This window comes from Amphibalanus amphitrite, unplaced genomic scaffold (genome assembly GCF_019059575.1).
Source record: "Amphibalanus amphitrite isolate SeventyFive unplaced genomic scaffold, NRLGWU_Aamphi_draft 000575F_arrow, whole genome shotgun sequence".
In the NCBI taxonomy this organism is placed as follows: Eukaryota; Metazoa; Arthropoda; class Thecostraca; order Balanomorpha; family Balanidae; genus Amphibalanus; species Amphibalanus amphitrite.
In genome coordinates this window covers 400,423-424,701 of record NW_024882069.1, presented here as the reverse complement: position 1 = coordinate 424,701, position 24,279 = coordinate 400,423, and the positions used below count along the sequence as shown (strand labels likewise).

Genomic DNA, 24,279 nt, shown 5'->3' with positions numbered 1-24,279 from the left:
CACTTCCAACAGCGCTGGCAGCCGCTGGTCTCTCACTGAACGCGGCCAAGTGTGAGGTGGCCTTCATTGGCGCTGGAAGATTCGGACCACCGCGACGCTGCCATCAGCGCCATCTGCTCTGCGCTGCCTGACGTCAAAGAGACTGAGCTCACAAACCTATCTCTGCTTGGCTCTCCCCTGACCGACGGCAGCATAGGAGCAGCAGGGGAGGCAGCCTCTGCTATGGTGCAACGCCTCTGCACCCGGCTGCGCGAGCTAGACAGCCACACTGCGGTGTTTTTCTTGGCGCACCACGTATCGGCACCGCGTCTGACGTACCTGCTGCGCTCCGCACCGACGTTCAAAGCCCCACACGTACTCCAGGCTACTGACGAAATGGTGCGCAGTACACTAGAAGCGGTCTGCAACGTGGCCATAAACCCTGCCGCATGGGAGCAGGCGTCGCTTCCAGTGAAGTTCGGCGGCCTGGGCATCCGGTCAGTCGAGGCACTGGCGCTACCAGCGTACATTGCGTCGGTAAACGCAGCACGCCCCCTCATCCGTTCCATCTGTCCGAGTGTGACTGATGAACTCTCAGACACCTTGGAGACCGCAGTCAGCGCGTTCCTTCATCGCACAGGGGTGGACCGACAGCAGCTGCCGGACGGTGAGCTGGTCAGTAGTCAGCGCGCGTGGGACACCGTCGCCTGTACGGTGGTCCAAAGTCGCCTACTGGTACCAGCCAACCAGATCGACCGAGCTCGGCTCATCGCCGCCGGCCAGCCGCACACAGCGGCCTGGATCCAGGCGGTGCCGGTGCCGAGTCTCGGGCTTCACCTCGACGACGAAACCGTCCGCGTCGCTGTGGCCCTGAGACTAGGCGCCCCGGTTTGCGAGCCGCATCGGTGCCGTCTGTGTGCGCGCCCCGTCACCCCGCTGGGACATCATGGCCTCTCCTGCCAGAAAAGTGCGGGTCGCCACTCGCGTCATGCCCACTTGAACGACGTGGTGCGTCGCGCTCTCTCCGGCGCTGGCTTTCCCGCCATTCTGGAGCCAGTCGGCCTCGACCGGGGCGACGGCAGACGACCGGATGGCATCACCGTCTTCCCCTTCCGCGAGGGCAAGTGTCTGACGTGGGACGCGACCTGCGTCGACACTTTCGCCGACCACATAGCGGTGGAGTCCGCACTGAAACCGGGTGCAGCTGCAAGGCAGGCCGAAGAGCGAAAGCGGCAGCGTTATGCGGACCTAGCCAGGAGGTATAGCTTTGTTCCAGTGGCACTGGAGACAACCGGTGTCTATGGTCCGGCCGCCGCCGCTTTCGTCCAGGACCTGGGGAGACGCCTGGCAACCTGCACGGGTGAGCGTCGCGAGACGGAGTGGCTGCGACAGCGGCTGTCCGTGGCCATCGCTCGTGGCAACGCGGCCTCCGTCCTCGCCACCGCTCCCCAATCTGGCATAGAACAAGCAGGCCAAACCCGCAGGGCTGCCTCCACCGCTGGGAGCAACCCAGGGACGACGCGCCGGTGGCCGCGGAGCCACGCGGTAACGGCGGCTACGCCATCGGCTAGCTGTGCGCCTGAGGTCGAAACCAGCGGCAAGAGGAGCACAAGAGCCACGCCGCCCAAGGCAGATTCTCCGACTGAGATCAACCTGGGCAACTCGTGCTACCGGCGCGGCCTGGTCAACCTTGGGAACACGTGTTACATGAACACCGTGCTACAGGCGCTGTTCCATTCAGATCAGCTGCGCGGCGAGGTGCTGGCGGCGCGGCTGTCCCCCTCCCGTCCGCACCTGGCGGCACTACAGCGAGTGTTCGCCTTCCTGGCGTTCTCGGAGCGGCCCGTCTACAGCCCGGCCAAGTTCCAGCGGACCGCTCTGCCGCCCTGTTTTGAGCGGGGCCGGCAGCACGACTGCTCAGAGTTCCTCCGATGCTTTCTGGACGCCTTGCATGAGGAGGAGCGGTCTCCGGCGGCTTCCCCTGCCGCACCGGTCGCGGTCTCGCCGCCAGTCCCTCCAGCTGCTGCCGCCGCACGCGCCAGAGACGACTCCAGCGTGCCGGGAGCAGCGGCGATGGAGCGGCCGCGGTCCCGGCGCCGGCACCGTTCCTGCGACACTGCGCGGGCCGGCGGGAGATCGCCGCTGGTGCAGCTCTCTGACCTGGCCAGCGACGATGTGGTGATGGCAGAGCCGGCCGGAGACAGGGCGGAGCGGACTGCCGCGGAGGGGGAGCCCACAGAGTCACCGGACACCGGCGGGACGCAGCAGACTGATCCGGACGGCCAGGCGCAGGGCGAGGTGGTGCGTGAGCACGGTACTGGCGACGCCGGAGCTGAGGAGCCGCCCGCCGGCCTGGTCCGTCGGCTACTGACCGGATGGGCTGAGACTACGTTCACCTGTCTCACGTGCGGCGGCGCTTCGCGCCACGAGAACAGCGTGACGGACCTGCACCTAGCTCTGCCGGAGTCGGTGACACGGTCACTGACGGCAGCTGCCGCGGGCGCCGGGGGAGCCGAAACTGCGCCGGCGTTCGGCCCCGCGCCGCGGCCGGTCGGTTGGCGGGGCACGCCACCGACGGACAACCAGACAGAGATCGAGCTAACCGTATCGCAGCTGCTGCTCGACTACCTGACGCCGGAACGACTGTGCGGTGATAACCAGTATTACTGTACCAAGTGCACCGGCCTGCGGGACGCCGAGCGCCAGCTGCGACTGCTCTCTCCGCCAGCCAACCTGGTCGTCTCCTTGATGAGGTTCGCGGTTGACCGGCGCACCGGTGCACGCCGCAAGGTTCTCACCCCTGTGGAGCTCACCGAGTGGCTGACAGTGCCGCTAGCCACCGGCCCGCCCGCCCAGTACCGGCTGTATGCAGTGATAGTCCACGCGGGCCATTCGCCGGACGCTGGCCACTATTTCTCATTCTGTCGCGCCTCCGGTGGCGGTGGTATTGATGGGATGGACGATACCGGCTGGTGGCGGCTGGACGATACGTCAGCGGTGCCGGTGCCGGCGGCCACCGCGCTGGGCCGGCCGCGCCGCTCCACCGAGGCAGCCTACACGCTGCTGTACCGGCTGACCGATGCAGCGGTGGCGGGGGCGGCGGGCGGCTTGTCGGCGCTGGCCGCCCTGCCTGGCCCGCTGCGAGCTGCCGTGGAACGAGACAACGCCGTTTTCCGACGGGAGTGGCAGAGCCGGCCGGCCGGCGCACTGCCGATGGTCCACGACGGACGGCCGCCGCCGGGTGCCGGCTGCGGCGGCGACAGCGGGCCCGGCGTCCCTCGGATGCGTCAGCCGACGACGAAGCGAAGCGGTCCAAGCAGGAGAACGGCCACAACGGCGTCAACGGCCAGGCGGCGCCCCTGATATGCGTCCGCCCCGACCTAGACCCGCTGCCCCGCCCTTCTGATCTGGTTCACCCGTGCATAATGTCTCGCCGCATCATTTTATTGTGCTATTAAATGTACCTGTTTTGGTGTACTTAAACTCGTTTAAGGTTCGACAGCCTCTAAACATTCCAACCCTCAGTTCGTCCTCCCTCCTATTCCTATTGGATGCCACAGAGTACCGCAATAAATAAGTTCGAGGGAGAGTTAGAAGAATGCTGTGCATCTCTGACGCTACGTCTAGCTAGCTTAGACTCTGTTGCTAAACTATTTGAACACTAAGAGTTGACCGACGGTCGTGTAACCATGGCATTAGGCGGCAAATGGCAGCTGGGTGGACGGCCTAGTTTCATAACCCTACTCGCAACGTTACATTGCAACTGAAAGCCACCATTCACTGCAGGCGGCTGCTTTATAAGACGTTGTGTTTCAATATTAAACTCCGTAAAACTCTGCCTAGAAACAGGGCTGGGAGGTTTGCTCCAGAGACCAGCACAGTGCTACAATCGCTTCACATACCGCACAATAAAGCTGCCCTACTGACACGAGCAACATTGCTCGGGGAATACTGCCATTACATCCGAGCTGACATAAACCAGCAGTCCCCATCCCGTCTGTGGTTTCCAAACCATCTTCACCAGAGGTCAGCGGTTCTCAACTCACCTTTACAAGAGGTCAGTGGTTCTCAACTCACCTTTACAAGAGGTCCCCAGCCGGCCAGCAGGAACTGTATGGTGAACTCCACCAGTACAATGTCCAGGTCACCCTGGGAGGGCTCCCGGGTCACCAGCGACAGAATCTTGTGGGCGCGCGCGCGGATAGAGCGCAGCAGGCGCGCGCCCGGCTCCTGGGGCGGCTTGGGCGGAGGCGGCGGCGGCGGCGGCGGCGGCGTCTGCTGCGGTGTGGGCGGTGCCGGACCGCCGTCAGAGGCACACGCACCCGATGACGGCGGCGTCAGCGAGGGTTTGGATTTGGGCGACCGGTGATGCGGCTTGAAGTGGCCCGCCTTGGCCGAGCTGGAAGGGACGATAGATTGTTAGAGAAAGGCGCTCCTTGGGAGTGTCGCAAACAAGAGATCAGCGCTTTTCCAGAACATCACTGAACCAATACCTTCGCAAACAGATGTAGGAAATAATCTTTGAACCAGCTGACATATAGTCCCGTCCCGTAGCTCAGTTGGTTAGAGCGTTGGACTCCGCGTGGTGAGAGCACGCGTTCCCGGTTATGACAGTCCGGGTTCGAAGCGCGACGGGCGCTCGACATTTATGGGCCTCCTGACAGGTATGGTTGCGGTTGGTGGCAGGCCGTAGCCAGGCGAAGTCAGTGAGGGGACCGGCCGTGCGCGGCTTTGTGCGCACGTTAAACTTTGGACTCTAAATTCTGCCATAGAATCGGAATTGCGCGATCGGAGGGTAGAGGGCAGGGTCATCGCAACAAGTTTCGCTTAGCGGTGGCTCTGTCCTTATGAATCCTTCCCATCAAAAGGTTCGGACTAAATTTATAAAAAAAAAAAATATACAAAACAAAGTTGTACGCCGATCACTAACAAATCTTCCTTAATCCTTCCCTTTCTTTCCGGAAAATCCCTTTGAGCGATGTTTACGTTGAAACCGATACCCGCAAAGTTCAAAAGCTCCGTCTTCTTTTGGCGGCTAACTAGCCATTCACACAAATTTAGGTAAGATTGTCGATGTCGGCTACGATCACTCATTGTTGGATCTCGGCGATACGGTACATATTGGATTGTTCAACTTTATCACAGTGATTATAGACCAAGAAGGTAGGAGTGTTTATTCATGACAAGCACGATGTGTACGTTATGTAACTAAGGCTAGAATTAACTTGATGGAGTCAGAGAAGATGCTGCTGTAAATATTTGCGCAGCTTCAACATAAGATTAAGCTATGAATTATAATTCAATGACTAAGGCTATTACACTTAATTCGATAAGCTCGTTTTAAATCCCTATGCATGCTCTCGGAGAAACTTTGGAAAACGGCATCTCAGTGCTAGAAGTTGAAGCGGTAAAGCAATTAACTTTGCCAAATGCTTAGCATATGGTGGCAATGTAAACGCTGAACTCAAACTATTTTCACTAAAATAGACTCAAATAGGCATTGCAATTCAAATAGTAACCATCGACGCCCACTCATTTCAAAACTTTTGAGTTGAAATCGAGCATTATTATAAAAAGAAACGAAACAGGTCTTCAATCATTTAGCACAAATTGTATTGTCATTGTCACCGTCAGCATTTGGTACTTGTCATTCCAATCAAGATAGATAAACAGCACACCCTCCCACTCCTAAATTCGCCACCCCCGGCCCGGCTCAGCTCGCCTCCGGCCGCCCCCACACCCCACACCCACCGTTTGACGCAGCGGCCCTCGTCGCTACTGCTGGTGCTGAGGTTCGGCTCTCCCTGCCGCTCCTGGGTCCGTACCGTGGTCAGCTTGCGTTTCAGCGACTGTGGGGACACGGGGGGAGAGTGATAGGTACTACATACCATGGGTTACCACACCATCAAGGTATCATGTCCGCAGAGGGTGGGGCGTCAGTGATCTAAGGTATTTGTGCCACGAAGCGGCTCATATTCATTTTACTGTTCATTTATTCGTTTGTTCAATTTCTGTGTGACGTCTCCAAGGCGCTTTTCGATAGTGTCATACGAGTTAAAGCACAGCGACATGCGTTTACTCATCGAAGTGGGATAACCCATCGATATTAGCATTCCCTTTTTGTGAGCCGTTCTCAGAGCCGTCCTAATGAAATGATGGCTAAATAGTCGATGCTTGAGAAAGCATTACAAGCAGTGATAATGACTTTGTGCAGCTTGTCCTCCCATTTAACCCTCGCCCGCACATGCCATTTTCCCATCCTAGAACGCACATGGGGGGGGGGGGGTGATTGCCACCCCCCCGCGCCATTTCGTTCCTGTTGGAGATAGAGCTTAGCGGTAAAGACCAAAAAGATTCTTTGGGAAGAGACGAATCCAATGATACCCAGTTTTACCTTCTCAGGTCAGTCATTGACCTTCCAGGTCAGGTCAAACTAAAAAATGTTGCTGTTTTGGGTCACCGTTGGATATCAAGTGTGCTGCTTATCAAATACCGATGACGATGCTGTTTTCTGGTGCCAAGCCAGCTAGAACCTCTTTGTCACACTACCCTACCAGAATTTTGCTGCTGAGGTCATTTCAGGTCAAGTTAGGTCAAGGTCAATTATATGTGTTTGTATGTCTGTGTGTGTCTGTGTGTATACTGATGTGTGCACCGATTGTTTTTGGGTCCATATTACATGAAATCATGATCTGAGAAGCTTTTACCAAAAATGCAGTAAAAAAAACTTCAAAAAAGTAAATTCAGCTTGCCTAAAACGCAATTATCTTAGATGACCTAGGTTGACCTTGACCCTGACCTTGACCCCTGTACATCGTCGAACAACATGTTCCATGATAGGTGGGAGGTAAGACTGGCAAAAAAAGGCCGAAATCAGGGTGTCAAAAGCTCATAAGGCCCATGGCAAACGCAATATGTTGAGAATTGGCCATTTGGGTCATGACATGACCTGACAAACAAGGTCATATCTCCGAAACCAAAATTCACAGAAACTTGAAATTTTCAGTGGACATCAAGAAAGGATAGAGGAGCAGCTATACGAAAAATCAGCCTTCTAGCTCTAAAAATGTTGAGTGCAGAAGAGAAAGACTACCTGGGGGGGGGGGGGGTGGGGTGGCAACCACCCCCCCCCCCCCCATGTGCGGGCGAGGGTTAAGGTTTACATATGTGTGGATGTTACCAACAACTCTGCACTGCAGTCTAAGAAACGATAATTTGACTTTTATCTTCATTTTCCCACACCCCTCAGATACATTCATCATTCATTTGCACCATTCGCGGCGCGGCAGTCCCATCGGCAGGTACGAACCTGGGCCATCTGGTTATCAGACTGGCGTACCTTGGAGGCGGCACAGGGGGGCTGCACGGCCCCCGCGGCGCCGCCGCCCCCGCCCTGCCAGCCGGGCGGCATGACGGCCCAGACGCCGGCGGCGGCCGCCGTCGGCTCCAGCCGACAGTCCACGCTCGGATCCTGCCGGCAACGTGACCCCGACCAATCAGCGCGCGGCCGCGGCGCAGGCCCCGCCCTCTCACGCGGCCGGCAACGTGAGCGTCGTGACGTCACGCTGGGACCACGGGCCGGCGCCGTGCGCCGGTCGATGCGGTCGGGAGGGGGGGGGGGGGGGGAGAGAGGCCAGGAATCCTCGGTGGGCTTCGCGACCAAGCCGGACCGCGGCGGCAGCGTCGGAGCCGGAGTAGCAGCGAGCCACGCCGCCGACGGGGCAGGTATGCACGCAAAAACCATTCTGCGTCCGGGGAAACTACGGAATGTGGAGCTATTGTGGGACATTTGTCAGAGGTCACCCAAGTCAGCAGCGGAACAACTCAGCATGACATTGCACGAAGGTGCACACATGTAGGTCAAAGGAGGCCAAGGGTACAAACGGTACAAGAGGAGAGCTGTGTTAATACCGCGGGGTGACGGGCGGGGGAAATGACTGCTTCAGCCTGAAATAATTGAGACAAACATATTGGCCACACATTTTTTGCTGTCTACTTACATTTCCACATTGTATTTGATGCTACTTTAACTTTATAAACCATCTTCCACTTAGTAAAACGTCCATTTCCATTTCAAAGCGGCGAGGGATGCATAATAAATTTCGTCTGGATGTTTCAGATATTTGAAACATATCGATAAATGATCAAAGATGTCCTATCGCGTCTTCCTACCAGACGCACAAGAACGTTAAAACCACCTCTTCTTAGAACGAATCTCCAATTAAATCAAAACCGACCGGCTCCAAACGTCCCTGGCGAGTGCGTATCACACCGTCTCGTTGGGACCCGGCGCACGCTACTTTCACCATCAGTAGGACGTTATGCGTCGTGGCCCGCCCGGGCCGCGGAAGGTCGAGAGAGAGTGAGGGAGGAGAGGAGAGAGGGAAGGAGGGCAGGATGGACAGAGGATCGGAGGAGAGAGGAAAGAGGGGAGAGGGGAGGAGGGACAGAGGATTGGAGCAATAGAGGGGAGAGGCAGGCGGACTGCTGAACACACCAGCCAGCCCCAAACAAAACCAGATCAACAGACGCCCCGGACATCGACCCACTATACATCGGTTTGGAGACTGCCCGACCCAGTCGTCGGACAATAGATACTGGCACTGCAGGCCACGCGAGGCTCGAATCAGACATCTATTCAATGGCAGATTGTTAGGCAGTGCGGGTCTCCAGCAGACAGCATACAATGACAGGGTAGGTGCGGCACGTTCCAATGTCTGGGGACAGACACACTGCTGATACCAACCCGCCGGGAGGGAGGGTAGGACGGAAACACGTGAGGCACTCAGTCAAAGGTCACGGTCACGAATCATGAGTCACAGTCACGGGTCACGAAACGCTTCCCCGTAGAGTTAACTCGGTAACGGGGCGGGAGAAAACAACAGGAGGAATCGTGGTGACTATTACTAACCCACTCTTTTTGGCATGTATGTCGTTATGAGTAATTCCTTGCAGTTTAGACAGACACCAACCTTTAACTAAATATTCATCAGCGCGCCTTAGATAGTTTTACACATAAACACATTGGTATACATAGTTACACGAGCCAGAGCCTCCCTCGTCCTACACACCTCATGTCCCGTCGCGTGCGCCCTCACTGACCGGTGGTGAGGTGTTGCTCTCATCATCCTCAGAGCTGTCGCTCGGAGTCGGATTCAGCCAGTTCTGCAGCGTCTTGTGCAGGTGACCGCTGGCGTACATTTTGTACAGCTGGGCGAGGAGCTCCACGACGGGTACACACCAGGCAGACTGCGGGAGGAGATAGGGGTCAGCATGAATAGAGGCGGGGAGGTCAGATGGGTCAGGTCAGACTGCAGGGCGAGGTGAGGGGGTGAGATACTGAGGTAAGAGACGAGACTAAGGGACGGAGGGGAAGGGGGTCAAGACATACTGCGGGGGGGGGGGGGGTGAAGGCGAACGGGTCAAAGTGCACTGCGGCAAGGAAAGGGGACGGGGATTGTAGCAGGAATGGAGACCAAAAAACAGACGAGATTATTGACACATTACGTCAGCGCAGATATGAACAGAAAACACAGAGGAAAAAGCGGCACGCCATAAAACGACAAGCCACATCTCTTCCTGGACTATTTTCGTATCAGGTTAGCGAAAGAGCCGCGCGATCGATCAGTCATGATGACCGGGCCCACATGAAATCCAAACGGAACCGTAACCTAGATCGCTGAATGGTTTATGGTACCCTAAAGCAATATGGATAATGCATATGCGATATTTATATTTGAGTTCGCTGACTCGTTGATATACAACACCAATCATATTCACAAATTAACAAGTCAAACACACTAAGTCAGAACGAGTAAGTTGGCGGAAAAGTAAATTAACCCAACTGAGAAACGGAGGGTATTCAGTAATGTTACGTGAGAAACTTGGACAAATAATAACAGCCAAAGGGAAACTTTAGGACTAAACAAACAAAATCGTAGCCCCGATACCTGGCAAAGTCCGCCTAGCAGGTACGCACCTCATCAGAGTACCTATCGATTTCAGAGGGAAGGGTTGAATGGAAGAATCAAACAGGTCCCGTAAAGAAGAAAATCCGGAAAAGGACGGTAAAAAAAATTACTCCACAGTTCACTTTTCAGAATACAAGAAAAAAAAAACAATAAAAAGCTAAATTGAGGGCGCACAGACGTTATGTAACATAAAAACTTTAGCGGAGGTCAAATATTGAAATGCAGCATCGGCTTGTAAGGACTCTCGCTAAATTTTCGTTGGACCAAAGCAGCCCACAAATTTCACGGTTTTGTGGTGCGCATTGCGCATTGCGCAGTGGAAAAGTCACGAGACTATATAAAGCACCATATCTAAACTTAAAATGACGTCAAACATTCTGTTTATGACGTCACCTAAGCACAACACATAACACATACTTTCCACGCTCTTGGCATTAGTATACACAGAAACCCAACGGCACATTGGCCGGCGGCAGTGACTTTGGGTTGTCGGGCTGGTTTGTTTAGGTAGAACAGGCCACCGGCTCCGGACCAGACCAAAGTCAGCACTTCCGCTGTCATTTCGGGTCGGCCCGGTCAGGCGCCTAGTCTTGACGATTATACTCAAATGGAAAGTACCTATCTCCACACACAAATAAGAATGGCAATATCTATTTAACGCTAAAAACCATTACCGTAAAAGTTAGATGTCGTGAATCTCTAGTGAAGCAGCCCAATAAATTTCCTCTTCCTCCCCTACCACCCTCCTACCCCCGTGTGTACCCCCACAAGCCCATTCCCCTCCTAACCCCGTGCCCCCCCCTAGTTCCCCGTGTAAACTCACCAGTGATGGCGACTGCATGAGCTGGTGGAGCGCCTGGCCCAGGTCGGCGGAGAGCAGCGCCCACAGCAGGTTCCGGTAGCGGGCCATCTCGGCGGCGTCTGAGCACAACGGCCCGTGCAGCAGGTTCCGCAGCAGTGAGAGCGTGGTGGTGATACACTCGGCGTCCCGGCCGCGCATCGCCTGAGGGAGGGGGGGGGGGGCAGGTCAGGTCAGGTTAGGTCAGAGACAGAACAGGTCAGGTCAGGTCAGATACAGGTAAGGTCAGCAGTCAGAGATAGGCCAGGTCAGTCAAGTCGTATTATCCTGCCCTCCCTCAGGCCTGAGGTAAGGACGGGATCAGCTAGAGGTGCGCTAGGCTTGAATATAAGTAAGAAGAAAAGCGATGAAAAAGAATTTAGTCAATTGATGTCAGAGATCAAGTTAGGTGAAGGACAAGTCAGCTCAGGCGGGATAGGCGGGCGAATACAAATAAAGGCAAACAGACAGACAAATATATGAATATATATGAAACACCGTCGCTGACTCAGCGCCGGCGGCGTAACACCTGGACTTCAACTACGTATGACACTATTATCAAAGGAACTGCGACTGATGCTATCATTTTACACCGAATGCAGTAATGAATTATAAAAACACATGGATGACGACTAGCATCAAAGAGCAACTAGCATCACAACATACATCAAATAAGGTAGTTATCCTCCAGCAAAACACTAAAATGCAATATATCTGTACTTCATAATAACGGCCTGAACAGAGCCTCTGTTCGCATTTGCGGTAGCGCCAGCCGACAACCACACATTCCCAAAAGGCACAACACGGGAAACATACGGCTTTATACAGTGATGAGTGTCCTTACAAGCTTTGATGATATGGATGTCCTTATACTGATTATGCATATAGGTGTACTAGAAGGATCCCGACGATTCCCTATGCCACAAAGTCCATCATTTCATCAGCTCACGCATTTGTAAAAGATCCCCGCGATGCGTCATGAGCGCCAGTTGCCATCTTAGCAACGCATCAGGTCTCCTGAACAACACACGCAGTCGGTCATTGACCTTTGTTGTCCACGCGCAGTTGCTGACGTCACGTACGCACACGGTGTGACGTCACGGTATCTCCGGCGGGTCAATGAAGGTCGCCACAAGAGGCCGAGATGTCGGCGTCACTAGCCGGACACATCGCTGAGTATTTATTGATCGAGGGGTTTCCATCCGACTTACCAGCAAGGTCATCTAGCTAAGTGAACTAATTGGTGAAATGACGGTGACTATAAGAAATGGTGTGTGGAACTACGCCAGCGGAATATCGAGTCGGTAGAAGAGAACCACTGACTAGTGGTGACAAAAAGTGACACACTGCAGTGACCAGTGCTCAGTAGTGACCAGTACCACGACTAGGACCAGTAATCGCGGCGACCACAAGAGACGATATCAACTTTGTTAATTGTTACTTGCGGTGGACGTTTGGGTTTGTATCTAGTAAACAACGCATGTGAATGCATGTATTCACGTCTTATATGTGTCGATCGCATTGCTTTTTAATATTTATTTTCCTTTTGTAACTAGAAGGTTCAATCGGTTATGGAACTGGCTGTCCTTTTATTCCTTCAATGTGCTTGTTCTTAGTCAGTGTGTCAGGAATCACTCAAAGCGAGCGTCCAGCCGTGAGCGAGCAGACTACAGGGCGACTCTTATCACCAGCATTATTGGCCCGGTAATTGATGACATTGCTTGCAAAGACTTTCTGCTATCGAAGAACCAAACAATTGATAAAATATTTCATTCACTTCCGTTCTCTCTGACCCTAGACAACCCACGTAGGCTGCACACTGCGCAGCGTCATGAAATTGCATCAGGGAACTGCATCGTAGTTCAGGATGAATAATCACAATGCATCTCAATTCACCCTCAGGCAATTCATTTGACAAACATGAATTGCAGCTCGTCATTACTGACGGCTAAGAGATTTCCGGAATGTGTAGCCTTTCCTGACAAATGATGCATTGTATTGTACCCATGAAAACAGTGGTTTTATTTGGATTGAAAATGGTTCAGGTTTGCATCAGTAGATGTAAAACACATCTGGAGATTAACGCATCAGACAGGGGCACCCAATGTGCCGCTCAGACGCTTAGAACATCCCGACTCGGACACTCTGCGGTGGATACTCGGGACACTCCAGGACGCTGCAGCGGGCAATCCAGACACTCACGACACTGCAGCGGACACTCTGGACACTCCAGACACTCACGACACTGCAGCGGACACTCGGGACACTCCAGACACTCATGACACTGCAGCGGACACTCGGGACACTTCGGACACTCGTAGCACTCTGGACACTCACCGCAGCGGTGGTCTGTCGGGCCAGGACTGCTCCGAGCGGTGCCAGGACAGCGCGTGCCGCCATCGGCGAGGAGAGCTCCTCCTTGAGGCCACGCAGTCCCAGCGACAGCTGGATGCTCACCTCGGGAGAGAGGCCCGAGAGCGCCGTCTGCGAGGGGCGCAGGCTCTCCTCCGGCGAGGACAGCATGTCCAGCAGCCTGGTGAAGACCAGGGAGACACGTCAGAGGGGACGGGGGATAGTCTAGGATGGAGGGAGACGGAATCCGTACCGTCTCCAGTGATGTAAATCTTCATCGGGAACCTGTGATTTTTTTTTGACGCTGAGAAGTTTTGCCGGTCTGTTAACGCTATTTCATTTCCTTTGCTAAAAGACAGTCGAGCTAGATTCTTCCACGAAATACCAAGTAAACGAAGCACTTAGCTGGGTACAAGTTAGTAGAAGTAACGGGGCCAGCTGATGAAACTAACCAATAGGTGAGAAATCAGCATCGCTCTACGCTGGGGCAGACATACTGCACAGCTGAGGAAGCCAGGAACTTACGTGAGGGTGAGATCCTGCACTTGAAACGGCGGCTCCTTGTGTAAGAGGAGCGGCACCAGGTTCTGAAAAAGAACAGGGCATACGGCATTGTCAGCACTGACGCCGCACTACGAGGACATATGATAATCTCTGGCGGCCACACCTCAAGTTTGGACTTCAAAATGTCTAGCAACTACATATTTTCACAATGGATTCAGAACAGTTTTATGAGTAGGTCCTACTAGGTATTTTTGGATGCCAGGTCGTTCAAAGAGTTAAAAGAAATAGTCCCTCGGCAAAGGCAGCCATCGCGAAACACCCAGAACGCAAAAAAAAAAAGATGAGGCTGGAGAGCAGTCACTAATGCATAGTACCTCCTATTAGTTGAGCTAACCGAATTTAGGAAGTTCGCATTTTTTCCCTTACAAATCGCGCACCCCCTGGGGAAAATTCCGGCGGTTGGACACCCTGACTTAGGATCATTACATGTACCTACCGGGGAATGTAACCCAAGAGGCATTATGGAAATACTTCTTTTGTCCTGCACTACCATCAATCGTTGAACTGCGTAATAGCCGTAATACGTCATCGAATACGCAATAGCTAACGGGACCCAATCATCCAACTATTGCAGGTAACTATATATATAACGTAACTAACGAGCAGTTCCGAGCAGCCTGCACAATTGAACCGCTCTCCGGTGCCTTTAATCCGCCTCCCTACAACGGGACCAAGACACTGTGGGAGCTATTGCTGCCGAGGAAACCAATCGGTGACGACGGCCGCGTCTAAAACCGGACTTCAATGCGTTCCGGTGACGCAGGTCCGGGTGTTCTTACCGTTCTGATGATGTTGGCATGCAGCAGCTGGCGCCGGTAGGTGTACGTGACCGTGTCGTCATGCCGCAGCTTCTGTACCAGCGTCTTCAGCACCGCTGGAACACAGGAGGTGAGGTGCGGTGAGGCCGCGGCTCGGGGACATACGGAGAGACACGCGCGCAGGACAGCGGTCCAGCATCATCAGCAGTCGATGTAAGAAATCACGCAGCAAGCACTTAATTGACGGCCGTAATTTGGCACAGTTTCAGCTACTGTGCACACATAATCAGCTGATCATCCTGACATTGTGACCTAGAAGAAGGAGCCTGGAGGGATTCACATATTGATATTAATTAATTCCCTTGAAGGCAGCGCCACCAGCATACATTAGTAATGCGATCTGAGGACATTGCGATCTCAGGACACCAAAGAGTCCTATGCGGAATTCATTCGTGGCAGCAGCCATGTTTCAACTGCACGTCAGGGCCTACAATCTATATATTCCTGGAGAGCGGCATCCATATCGCAAAATTACTTTGTTGCGAGGGATTTAGCGCACATATATTGTATAAGAATAATCAAATCCGTGCTAAAAAATAAGCTTTTTGGAGCATCGAATGATCGGATAAACGGAATTGGAATGCATTAAATCAAGCGATGTCCGGATACCATTATTGAAAATTTGTTACACTTAGCTAATAGACAGTAAGAGAAAGAGAGAAAGACACAAAAAAGAGAAAGATAGAGAAGGGGAGATAAAGAGGGAGAGAGAGAGAGAGAGAGAGAGAGAGAGAGAGAGAGAGAGAGAGAGAGAGAGAGAGAGAGAGAGAGAGAGAGAGAGAGAGAGCGAGAGCGAGAGCGAGAGCGAGAGCGAGAGCGAGAGCGAGAGCGAGAGCGAGAGCGAGAGCGAGAGCGAGAGCGAGAGCGAGAGCGAGAGCGAGAGCGAGAGCGAGAGCGAGAGCGAGAGCGAGAGCGAGAGAGAGAGAGAGAGAGAGAGAGAGAGAGAGAGAGAGAGAGAGAGAGAGAGAGAGAGAGAGAGAGAGAGAGAGAGAGAGAGAGAGAGAGAGAGAGAGAGAGAGAGAGAGAGAGAGAGAGAGAGAGAGAGAGAGAGAGAGAGAGAGTCAGCGATTTACACTGGGCAGTTCCGGGTATTGCGTGACACAGTTCTCTATAGATTCTGTTCCCCGTCACCTTTGATTGCCGCCAATGTCTGGACTGATGGTAATTATGATTCATACACCGGCAGTCATCATCACGTCGGCACGCAACATCAATCGCCACCATCAGGCGTCACCCACTCCTCCCCCTCCACCCCCGGCGGGCGCCGCGCCGTTCCGCGCCGTAGGTCGTTACGTCAGCACTGACACCGGGCCACGCTCCGTGCAACGTGACCGGCGCGCCGCGCGCCGCGCCGGCCGGCTGCGCACCTCCGTACGAAGCCTCGGTAAACTTCCCGCGCCGGCCGGCTGCGCACCTCAGTACAGAGCCTCGGTAAACTTCCCGCAGCGGCCGGCCGGCCACGCAACTACGTGAGTCCGTACCCCACGAACGGCCCGGCCGGCCGCGTCGGCGTCTCACACCACCGGGCGTATCTGACGGCTCGCCACGCTCTGTTTACCCCACGCCACCGGCCACGTGACAGAACCGCCCAGAGCAGTGCAACTGTCCAGTGAACCGCTCGGTGTCCCATCGGCGCGTCCCCACCTCGGTCTCCACAACGTGACAGAGCGCGCCAGAACGACGGCGGCGACGCGACGTGGGAGGCGGCACGAGGGTACGGAGGCGTCGGCAGTGAAACCGACAGTCACGAAACGCCCGTCACGGGTCACGGCACGGGGTCACGAAACAGGGTCACGGCACGGATCACGAAACGGGGTCACGGACGATAAAACAGGGCGATAATGGATTGATTGCTGGAGCGGTCGCGGAAGTGTGCAAAATGCTCCCGTTGGGCGGATATGTGCATGATGACAGAGTGCGCAATGTGCGTCACTCTGGAAAGATTAGCGTGAACATGAGCCACAAGCTATCAGACTGCAGACATCACTGGGACTGAACATAACTCCATTCCATACTTAAAGCGATATGAGCATATTCCCATCATTCGCATCATATCATGAACCATCATTCGCATCATATCATGAACAATACCTATTAATCCAACTGCCGGGTAAAATCAGGAAATATTTTGACTCAAGCCTCCAGCCTATCTCAACCAGACGATTGGCATACGGGAAAACAGCTCGGACAGTTTCATCTTCAGATCGCCTCGGTGAAACATGTGCCGCACCTGAATGCTACGCTAACCGGTCTCTCAGATAGACAGGTTCTTCTGGACGGTATATTACCATGCGTACCGGATTAACTCCAACCGCAGGTGGAGGGAGAAGTGACGTAAGGACTGTAATAATCCACTGCTGGACTAAACCACCGCTCAAGGTTACTCGACCCTGGCGCGAGGCTAATAGGTGGTCCGGCAAGAGAAACTACGCCAATGAGGGTCGTCTCACTAGGATCGGTTATGCAAAGCTGGCGATCTTGACATTCTTGGGTGGATTGGGAAAATCTACTACGGAGAGTTGCATAACAGAAACTGAGCCAGTAATGAATAACAGGGAATGCCTGCCGACGTAACACTGTAACATGCTACATGCAACCGTCGTGAGTCACACCTTCCTGGGTTCGTATTTTGTACCATTTCGACTCAGAAACAATTAGTATCGCCATTTGCGCACGAACGCGCCAGAAGTCCCCACATTTAACTTTATCGTACTGGCACACCGATGCTCCTCGTTTGGAATGTAAAATACCGAATGCAGTGCAACCAAACCAAACTCCACCCAAGCCCTATGGCGTGCGTGGACAATTGATTACCTTAAATAAGCACTGAAATCGACGAAAGCCCTGACAGCACCACCTCGGAGCTCCTTAATGGGAATGTATGGTACCAGCTCATGACCACCAAAATAGCCAAACAAAGCCTGGCGGAGCTCAGTCCGCTGGCAGACCGTTCACTGAAAACATCACGTAACTAAATTAAAAAAGAAAGAAAAGAAAACCACGCGGCCCGCTCGGTAGTTTGATTACATGACATGGCTGTCACTAGGGCCGTCGAAGCGTGTCCTGGCCCGGCGCCTCATCTCAGGCTGGCACTGCTGGCCGCAGACATAAACACTGACGACGAGTCATCAGCTAACAACTCCTGCAACAGACGTACGCCCGGGGTGGTATGGTCCCAGGCCCCATGGAAACTCCTGTAATGGACACACCCCTGAACCGCCTGGCCAAAGTCTCCCCGGAAACCGCTGCAACAGACTGACCCCAGGACCGGCTGGCCAAAGTCTCCCTGGAAACCGCAACAATAGACTGAGAGACTCCAAAGACCGGCCCCCTGGATAGTCCCTGTCTCCTCGGAAACAAAGCCACCTGAAAACTCCTGTAATATACTATAGAACCCAGGATGATATGATTCCACCTATGATGGTTCAAGGCAGCAGGGTGACCCCGACACGAAGTCACTCGCGTCTTGACAGTCCCTCTAGGACGGTCAAATGTCTTTTCTGTCGCCCAACCATCCAACAGTGTCCATCTCAGGAAATGGTCCGCCCCCAGCCAGCCGACAGTAGCCATCTCGGGTAGCCGTCAGGTCTCAGACCCACCCACCTAGAGCCCTTCTCAGATTCAGTCCTCTTAGTCTGCCACTTGCAGCTTAGGCTCTCACTCTCAGTTCGTCCAGTCTGCCATTCACAGACTGCCTCAGACTCCGCCTGGTCAGTCTGGCATTCAGACTGCCAGGCTCTCAGACTCCCCCGTCCACTTCTCTACTCACCAGCGCTGCGGCGGTAGGCAGTCTCGTCATGCAGTGCGGCTGCCGAGAGCACACTCAGCTGCTGCATCAGCGACGCCCGGTGGCTTGGCGCCCAGTCCACCATTACGGAGGGATGGTGTAACCTGTCGACAGACACAGAGGTCAGTAGAGGTCACTGGAGGTCACAAGAGGACAAGCGTCTAGTCCACCATTACATAGGTCACACAACTTTCACACAATGTCAGAGTTCAGAGTATACTCGAGATCAAGGAGTTCACATGGAACGTTGGATTCACAGGTGGTCACAGGTCACACAAGTCACAGAAGGCAGATAAGTCACGTGTGTCACCTGTGATCCCAGGTGGTCGCGGGGTCACATGGGTCAGACGGGCGGGCGCCGGCGGGCGCAACGTGACCTCGGGGGTAGCAGGCTATCAATTGGCGACGTTGCTAGGGCATCAGTCCGGCTGGGGGCTATTTCGGACCACCACGAGGCCGGTTCCCAGCCGGAAGTCAACGAGGGTGTGCACTGCGAGAAAATTTCGTTTGGCAGCAGAAGTTAGTCGCTTTACGTGGCTTTAACCGCGACTGTGCCGTAGCCAATATCCTGCAGGCGAATGGTTAGTACCGTGGAACGAAATTAAGTCAACCTTAGATCCGTCTCAAAAAGGAATTAACTGGGCAGTGGGCACAGCAAGGGGAAAACCTCTAAGTGCACAAGCGAAATGTGCCATAAAACTGAGCAAGAGCGCACTGCTGCGCGGTAACAACATTCGCCGTTCACTAAGTAATGAAGCTGTAGGCAATGAAGCTAAGGGGTCACAGGCGGACCTTGACGGGCGTTGGAGAAAGTCGGCGCTTAAAAACGCTCACTTTTCCAAGCATTATGCTACCTACCGTGCTTACACATTGATGTGCAGTGTTAGCATGTCTGCGTCATTTCCCTAACCATTCTCAAACTGAGTTACATACATCCAAAATTTTCGAGCTGCTAAATCGATAAATCGTCAGTCGAAGCTTACGCGATGAAGCCAAAGGACAGGCCGATTTTCAATGTCTTTGAAGTTGTCGCTGGCTACTTTGGAGTAAACAAACCCAAAAATATGCCTATGTTCTCATCGAAATTACCCAGTTTATCAAAAGCAGTTTATCCTTGGACACAATCATCGACGAGCCGGACCCACCTCTTCCGCCCAACCCTGCGCACCGACGGGGCAGTACTCATCTTCACCATGGTGACGTCAGGCCCGGGAGGGTCTCGGTGGGCGCTACGACCCCTGCACACTACCACCGCACCCCACGTGTCACCGTCACTGCCGGGCACACGCTCACGCACGGCTAGCACATCGCCCATAGCACTCAGCGTCCGCCGCGCGCCGTTCAAGACGGCCGAATGGCATGGGGCCGGCCGGCCCGTCTCGGCCCGGGCGCATGGGACACCCCTGCCGGCGCACACTGGTCGGAAACGCCCTCACGAGAGGCCACGGGCGATTCCGGAGTTTCGGATTATTTTTTATATAGATCGATTTGAAATTGATCAAATTATTATACTTAGGCCAAGAAAACTAATCCGGGTGACCAAAAATAACTGTAATCAGCCCCCGAAGATGGGGTATCCCAGAAATCGGAAACTGACGTGGAGCAAGAGGTTTCTTGAGCCGGATATTCAGAGTCTTATTGCTGATAGACACCAAATTGAAATCCCACATATTATGCATCAAAATGTTCGTTATGAAGTTGCCGACTGGTCAGTGCAAAATTTTTGGTATACTTTTTCCCTAACTATGATTTACTGTAGCTTTTTTATGAAGGCTCTCCTACAGTGATTCTGGAATATAACTGCAAAGTTTAGGTAAGGAAACAACAGGTAGTCCCATCTAGTCCCACTCTGATTTTTTGTGAGCTGAAGCAGGATTTAAATTTACACCAGGGCAACATAAAAGCTAACTGCGCATATTTGCGCAAAATTTGCAGGAGCCGCTCTTCCTACCCAAGTACCGCCCGCCCCGCCCCAGTTTCGGCTCGGCCGCCGCGCCCGGCTTACGCTGACCTGTGTGGCCTGCACGCATCCATGCGTAGTTGACTGGTCATTAAAAACAGATGCGCTTGAGTTTATGAATTTTGTGAAAAGCGCGTTTTATGTATGCATTTATGTATGCATTGACATCAAAAGCCTTCCACATATTGCGTGGCGATTACGGCTTGCATTTAGAGAGCCTTGCTATTGACAGCCATCACTCGGCTGAAGAAAGTGGAAATTGAAACCTTCGTGAATATAAGACGTTGCAAATATAGGACACCTGTCACTGACGTCGGGTTACCTTGGGCCGTCTTTTTACATTAGATCACAATTCCGGTATTTAACCCTGGCCGGACCGATTGGTTTTCTATATTGACCGGGGAGGGTTGGTACAACTCCCTCGCCGTTTCGCCTCTAATTGAGCTAGAGCCTCGCGGGAAAAAACGAGCTTGTGTGCCGTTATAAGACGGAACAATTAGGTACTACCCGATTTTAAGGTCTTAGGTCAGCCAGTGGCCTCTTAGGTCAGGTAAGTGCCACAAGGCACGGGCTCGGTTTTAGGTTAATTACTTTGCCAAAAATTGTCGCACTGCCGCGATTTTGGCATCATCGTGTTTGTCTAGCTCAGGCGCGTTGAATGCTTTACTTGGTGTTCGGGTGAAGTCAACTTAAGGTGTTAACCTCGGGTCAAGGTCAGGTCGGAGCCCCTCAGGTCACGAAAATGGTTGAAGGAGGTCATATCGTATATCATTCGATTCGGCAGGTCTTCCTGAGTCCAATGGTGGCTTTCCCGACTCTCTAGCTCCATCTGATCAGGATTTATTGACGAAAAACTTATATGGCCTTAGTGACGTCATAAATGACGTCACGCAAAGTCAACAATGCTAAAGTGAAGCACTGGACCTTGCAAGGAGTGCATGAAACCATTCCCGGTGCCCGAATAGCAGCTCCCAATTTCCCTTGTTGACTTTAAGTGGTGCTAGATCCTGTACTATACTCAATTATGACGTCATAACTTAACAGATTCACGTCATATATTTAGTGCTTGACATTCAAATGATAGCTCACATATGACAGAAAAGGTATGCAAAGTTTTATGAAGTTTGCTTCACTAGTTGTGGAATAACAAGCAAAAAACTTTTGCGGAAAGGCCGCTGGCCTCTCGCTGGAGCGTTTCCGACCAGTGTGCGGCGCCTCGCGCGCCCGTCTGGAGTCTATCAGGGTGTCCCGCCGGCGGTCACGTTGCACGGGCGTGCAGTTGGCACCGGTCCCGCGGAGGTTTATGTAATCAGGAGAGGTGCTCGAGCGCGGCGACCACCGCCGGAAGGTACGGCGATACGGTGGAAATTAACAACACCGCTGGGATAGTATGTATAGTGGCGCCCCTGCTGGGTTTAGTATTACTGGGACGTCAGAGGTTTTTGACACCCACCAGTGCAGTGAGGTGAGGTGAAACACGTGACTTTGGATTCGTAGATGACTTTGGATGACCTTGACACATGATCGGTTATGTCTTCTGTATTCGTGGGCAATGATCACAAATCTGCCATCTATTTTGCTCTACCTAAAAGTTCAAGTTCATTTAGGCCTGAGGCCTCAGGATAGCGAAAATGGCATAGCTATGAAATAGCCTCCGGAAGGATACATTTATATGACCTTGACCTCGGGGCAGCCTTGCACTGTTACAAGAACCACACATTGGAACCTTGAAAAAAGCTTGAAAATATCTAAAAAACATTCTACGATTGGTATACACGAGTCCAATACACAAAAAAAGTATTGGTTTTTTTGAAAAAAATTTACGTCGAGGCATCACTAAAATTTGATCAAGTCCTACATTTTTTAAAGTGATTCTCCTAAAAATTGGAATGAAGGCGCACAGACCGAACTCCTCTAACATATGTTCTGGTCGTTTTGATAAATCCAAAATTTTGGTTTTCGTAACAATTTTCAAAAAAAGTTCTGTGTAAATTTTTGGATCCAAATCCAAAAAATAAAAAACGATATAGCCATTTGAAAGACAGCCCCTCGCGGCTCGCACTTACGAGATAGCCCATCGCCCTTATGGAGGGGGGGGGGGGGCGAACGGACCCCCTCGGTTTTTCGCGAATAACTCGCGCAAAAAGCAGCCGATCACGATGAAACTTTCAGTAACCCCTAGTTAGGTATTCGATTCTACACATACACTGAAAAATAATTGACCCTGACCCAAATGACCTTTGAACTGTGGCCTATTCCTCGAGACCATGTTTGTCAGGAATCGTGATTCGGCGTATGTCGGCTCACATTATCCGCGCGTTTGCAGTCTTTTTGTGGTTTTTAACGTTCAAACACGTGAAATGATGTTGGTCCCATGCATTACGGTAGGTGTTAAGGTAATGTGAAGGTCAGATCAGGTCACTGACCTTTGATGACCTTGTTTCAATTTTTCGAAGGGAGCATAATTCTAAGCAAGTTTTTGGAACTGCTTTCGAATTTAGCAACCATTTGAACATTATATCTTGGTCCCTTCGCAACATGTTACGAAGCAGTCAGTGGTGGTTGCCACCTACTATACCTAAATACCCGGCACGACGCCTACTGGTTGACCTGACCTCACCTGACCGGACCTGGCCTAAATGCATAAAGACATTATCTGTAATCAAAACTGACATGCAATTCGTGATCAGCAGCCCGAAAAGCCGTATCAGCCTGAACCTTACTTTACGAAGCTCCGACAGGTTCCGATTTTCCCGACCTTTTGGTCATTGACCTGACCTGGAAGGTCAACCAATGACCTAGGACCTTTCAATTGGGTATCATCGGTTTCCTCTCGTCACGGGCAACACGCTCGTTTTTTTTTTCGCGAAGCTGTATCTCCGATTTCGATCAGGCGCCGAACGCTGGGCCGAACAGCAAGGGGGAGGGATGGTCCAAGTCACTCCAACGGGCCTCCCCCTCCCCCTTTACGTTCGCGGCTGGCAAAACACCAATACGGGCGAGGGTTAAATTAAAGAAAAATCACGTAGATACAAGCTTTTTGTTGATTATCGATTCCTTAAAAACTGAAGATGTTAGCGAGGTAAGTTTTGCAGTTTTTTGAAGCGAAAATTGCGCGGCACGACTTGACCAAAACTTTATTTCCTAAAAAAATGTCGGGCGGATTTTCATCAATTTTCAGGACACATGTCAACTTATGATGATAAAATACAGAAACGTTTAAAGTCAAAGTACGTCGCAGGCAACGGGCCTTTAGAAGCTATCGGCGAAAAACGGGAGGAGGGGGCACCAGCGCCAGCAAAGCATACCTATATTGAAGCGATTTATTAGATGTTGAGTTGGGTAGGCCGAGGTCGATCAACAAGCAACAACAACGACAATAAACGTAACACCGTAAGAAAACAAAGTCAAACAAGACGATATAACTTGTGTGGAACCAGAAACACGTTGTCAAGCTCAAGCTAAGCTATGGTAAAAATTCAAAGTAATGTGACTTACCTGTAAAATTTAATAATCGATCCTCGTTGCTTCAGTCCGGATGAATGAATATAACTCGAAATAAGACTGATCGTGGAGACGTCAGCGGTGCAATTTGAATTCGAGTCTTCTACAATAGACCTGCAAGATTATACGGTATTGGTATAACTGACTCCTAAACTCATGCAAGAGACGGTTGTACAAATCAAGGTCCTGTTTGCAAGTAAACTATCATTCAAAACGAAACACACACCAGACACCATCTCACCCTCCCCACAAACCCCACACACCTCAAGCAACAGTCGACAACTGACGCCGACCGACGCAAAGGAGGAATCGTACGTGCCGCACAGTGCGCACTGCGCGTACAGCTTTCGCCACAACATTCGTCAGCTGTTTCACAAGGTGAAACTGGACTTTGCCCTGTATGCTTTCAGTATCTTTTAGAATTGTAGAGCACTTATCAAATATTTCGATAATTTTTGAATATCAAAATAACTTAAAAATGAGAATTACCAGCTTGTCACTATGTT

At 52.4% G+C, this 24,279-nt stretch overlaps 1 protein-coding gene across 1 annotated transcript in view; it reads right to left on the bottom strand.

The window, feature by feature from the left end:
- The window catches only part of LOC122394139 (protein timeless-like), a gene marked incomplete at its 3' end in the record, with an annotated part of 30,652 nt that extends 6,620 nt beyond the window's left edge, over positions 1–24,032 (bottom strand). Inside the window, exons 1-10 of the mRNA XM_043390778.1 lie at positions 23,768–24,032; positions 18,292–18,413; positions 14,484–14,578; positions 13,666–13,727; positions 13,126–13,321; positions 10,774–10,953; positions 9,082–9,228; positions 7,319–7,450; positions 5,731–5,828; positions 4,057–4,378 (exon numbers count right to left, since the gene is read on the bottom strand). Of these exons, the coding sequence (XP_043246713.1) occupies positions 4,057–4,378; positions 5,731–5,828; positions 7,319–7,450; positions 9,082–9,228; positions 10,774–10,953; positions 13,126–13,321; positions 13,666–13,727; positions 14,484–14,578; positions 18,292–18,394 (1,335 nt within the window). The remainder of the gene's footprint in view (positions 1–4,056; positions 4,379–5,730; positions 5,829–7,318; positions 7,451–9,081; positions 9,229–10,773; positions 10,954–13,125; positions 13,322–13,665; positions 13,728–14,483; positions 14,579–18,291; positions 18,414–23,767) is intronic.
- Between the last annotated feature and the right edge of the window lie 247 nt (positions 24,033–24,279).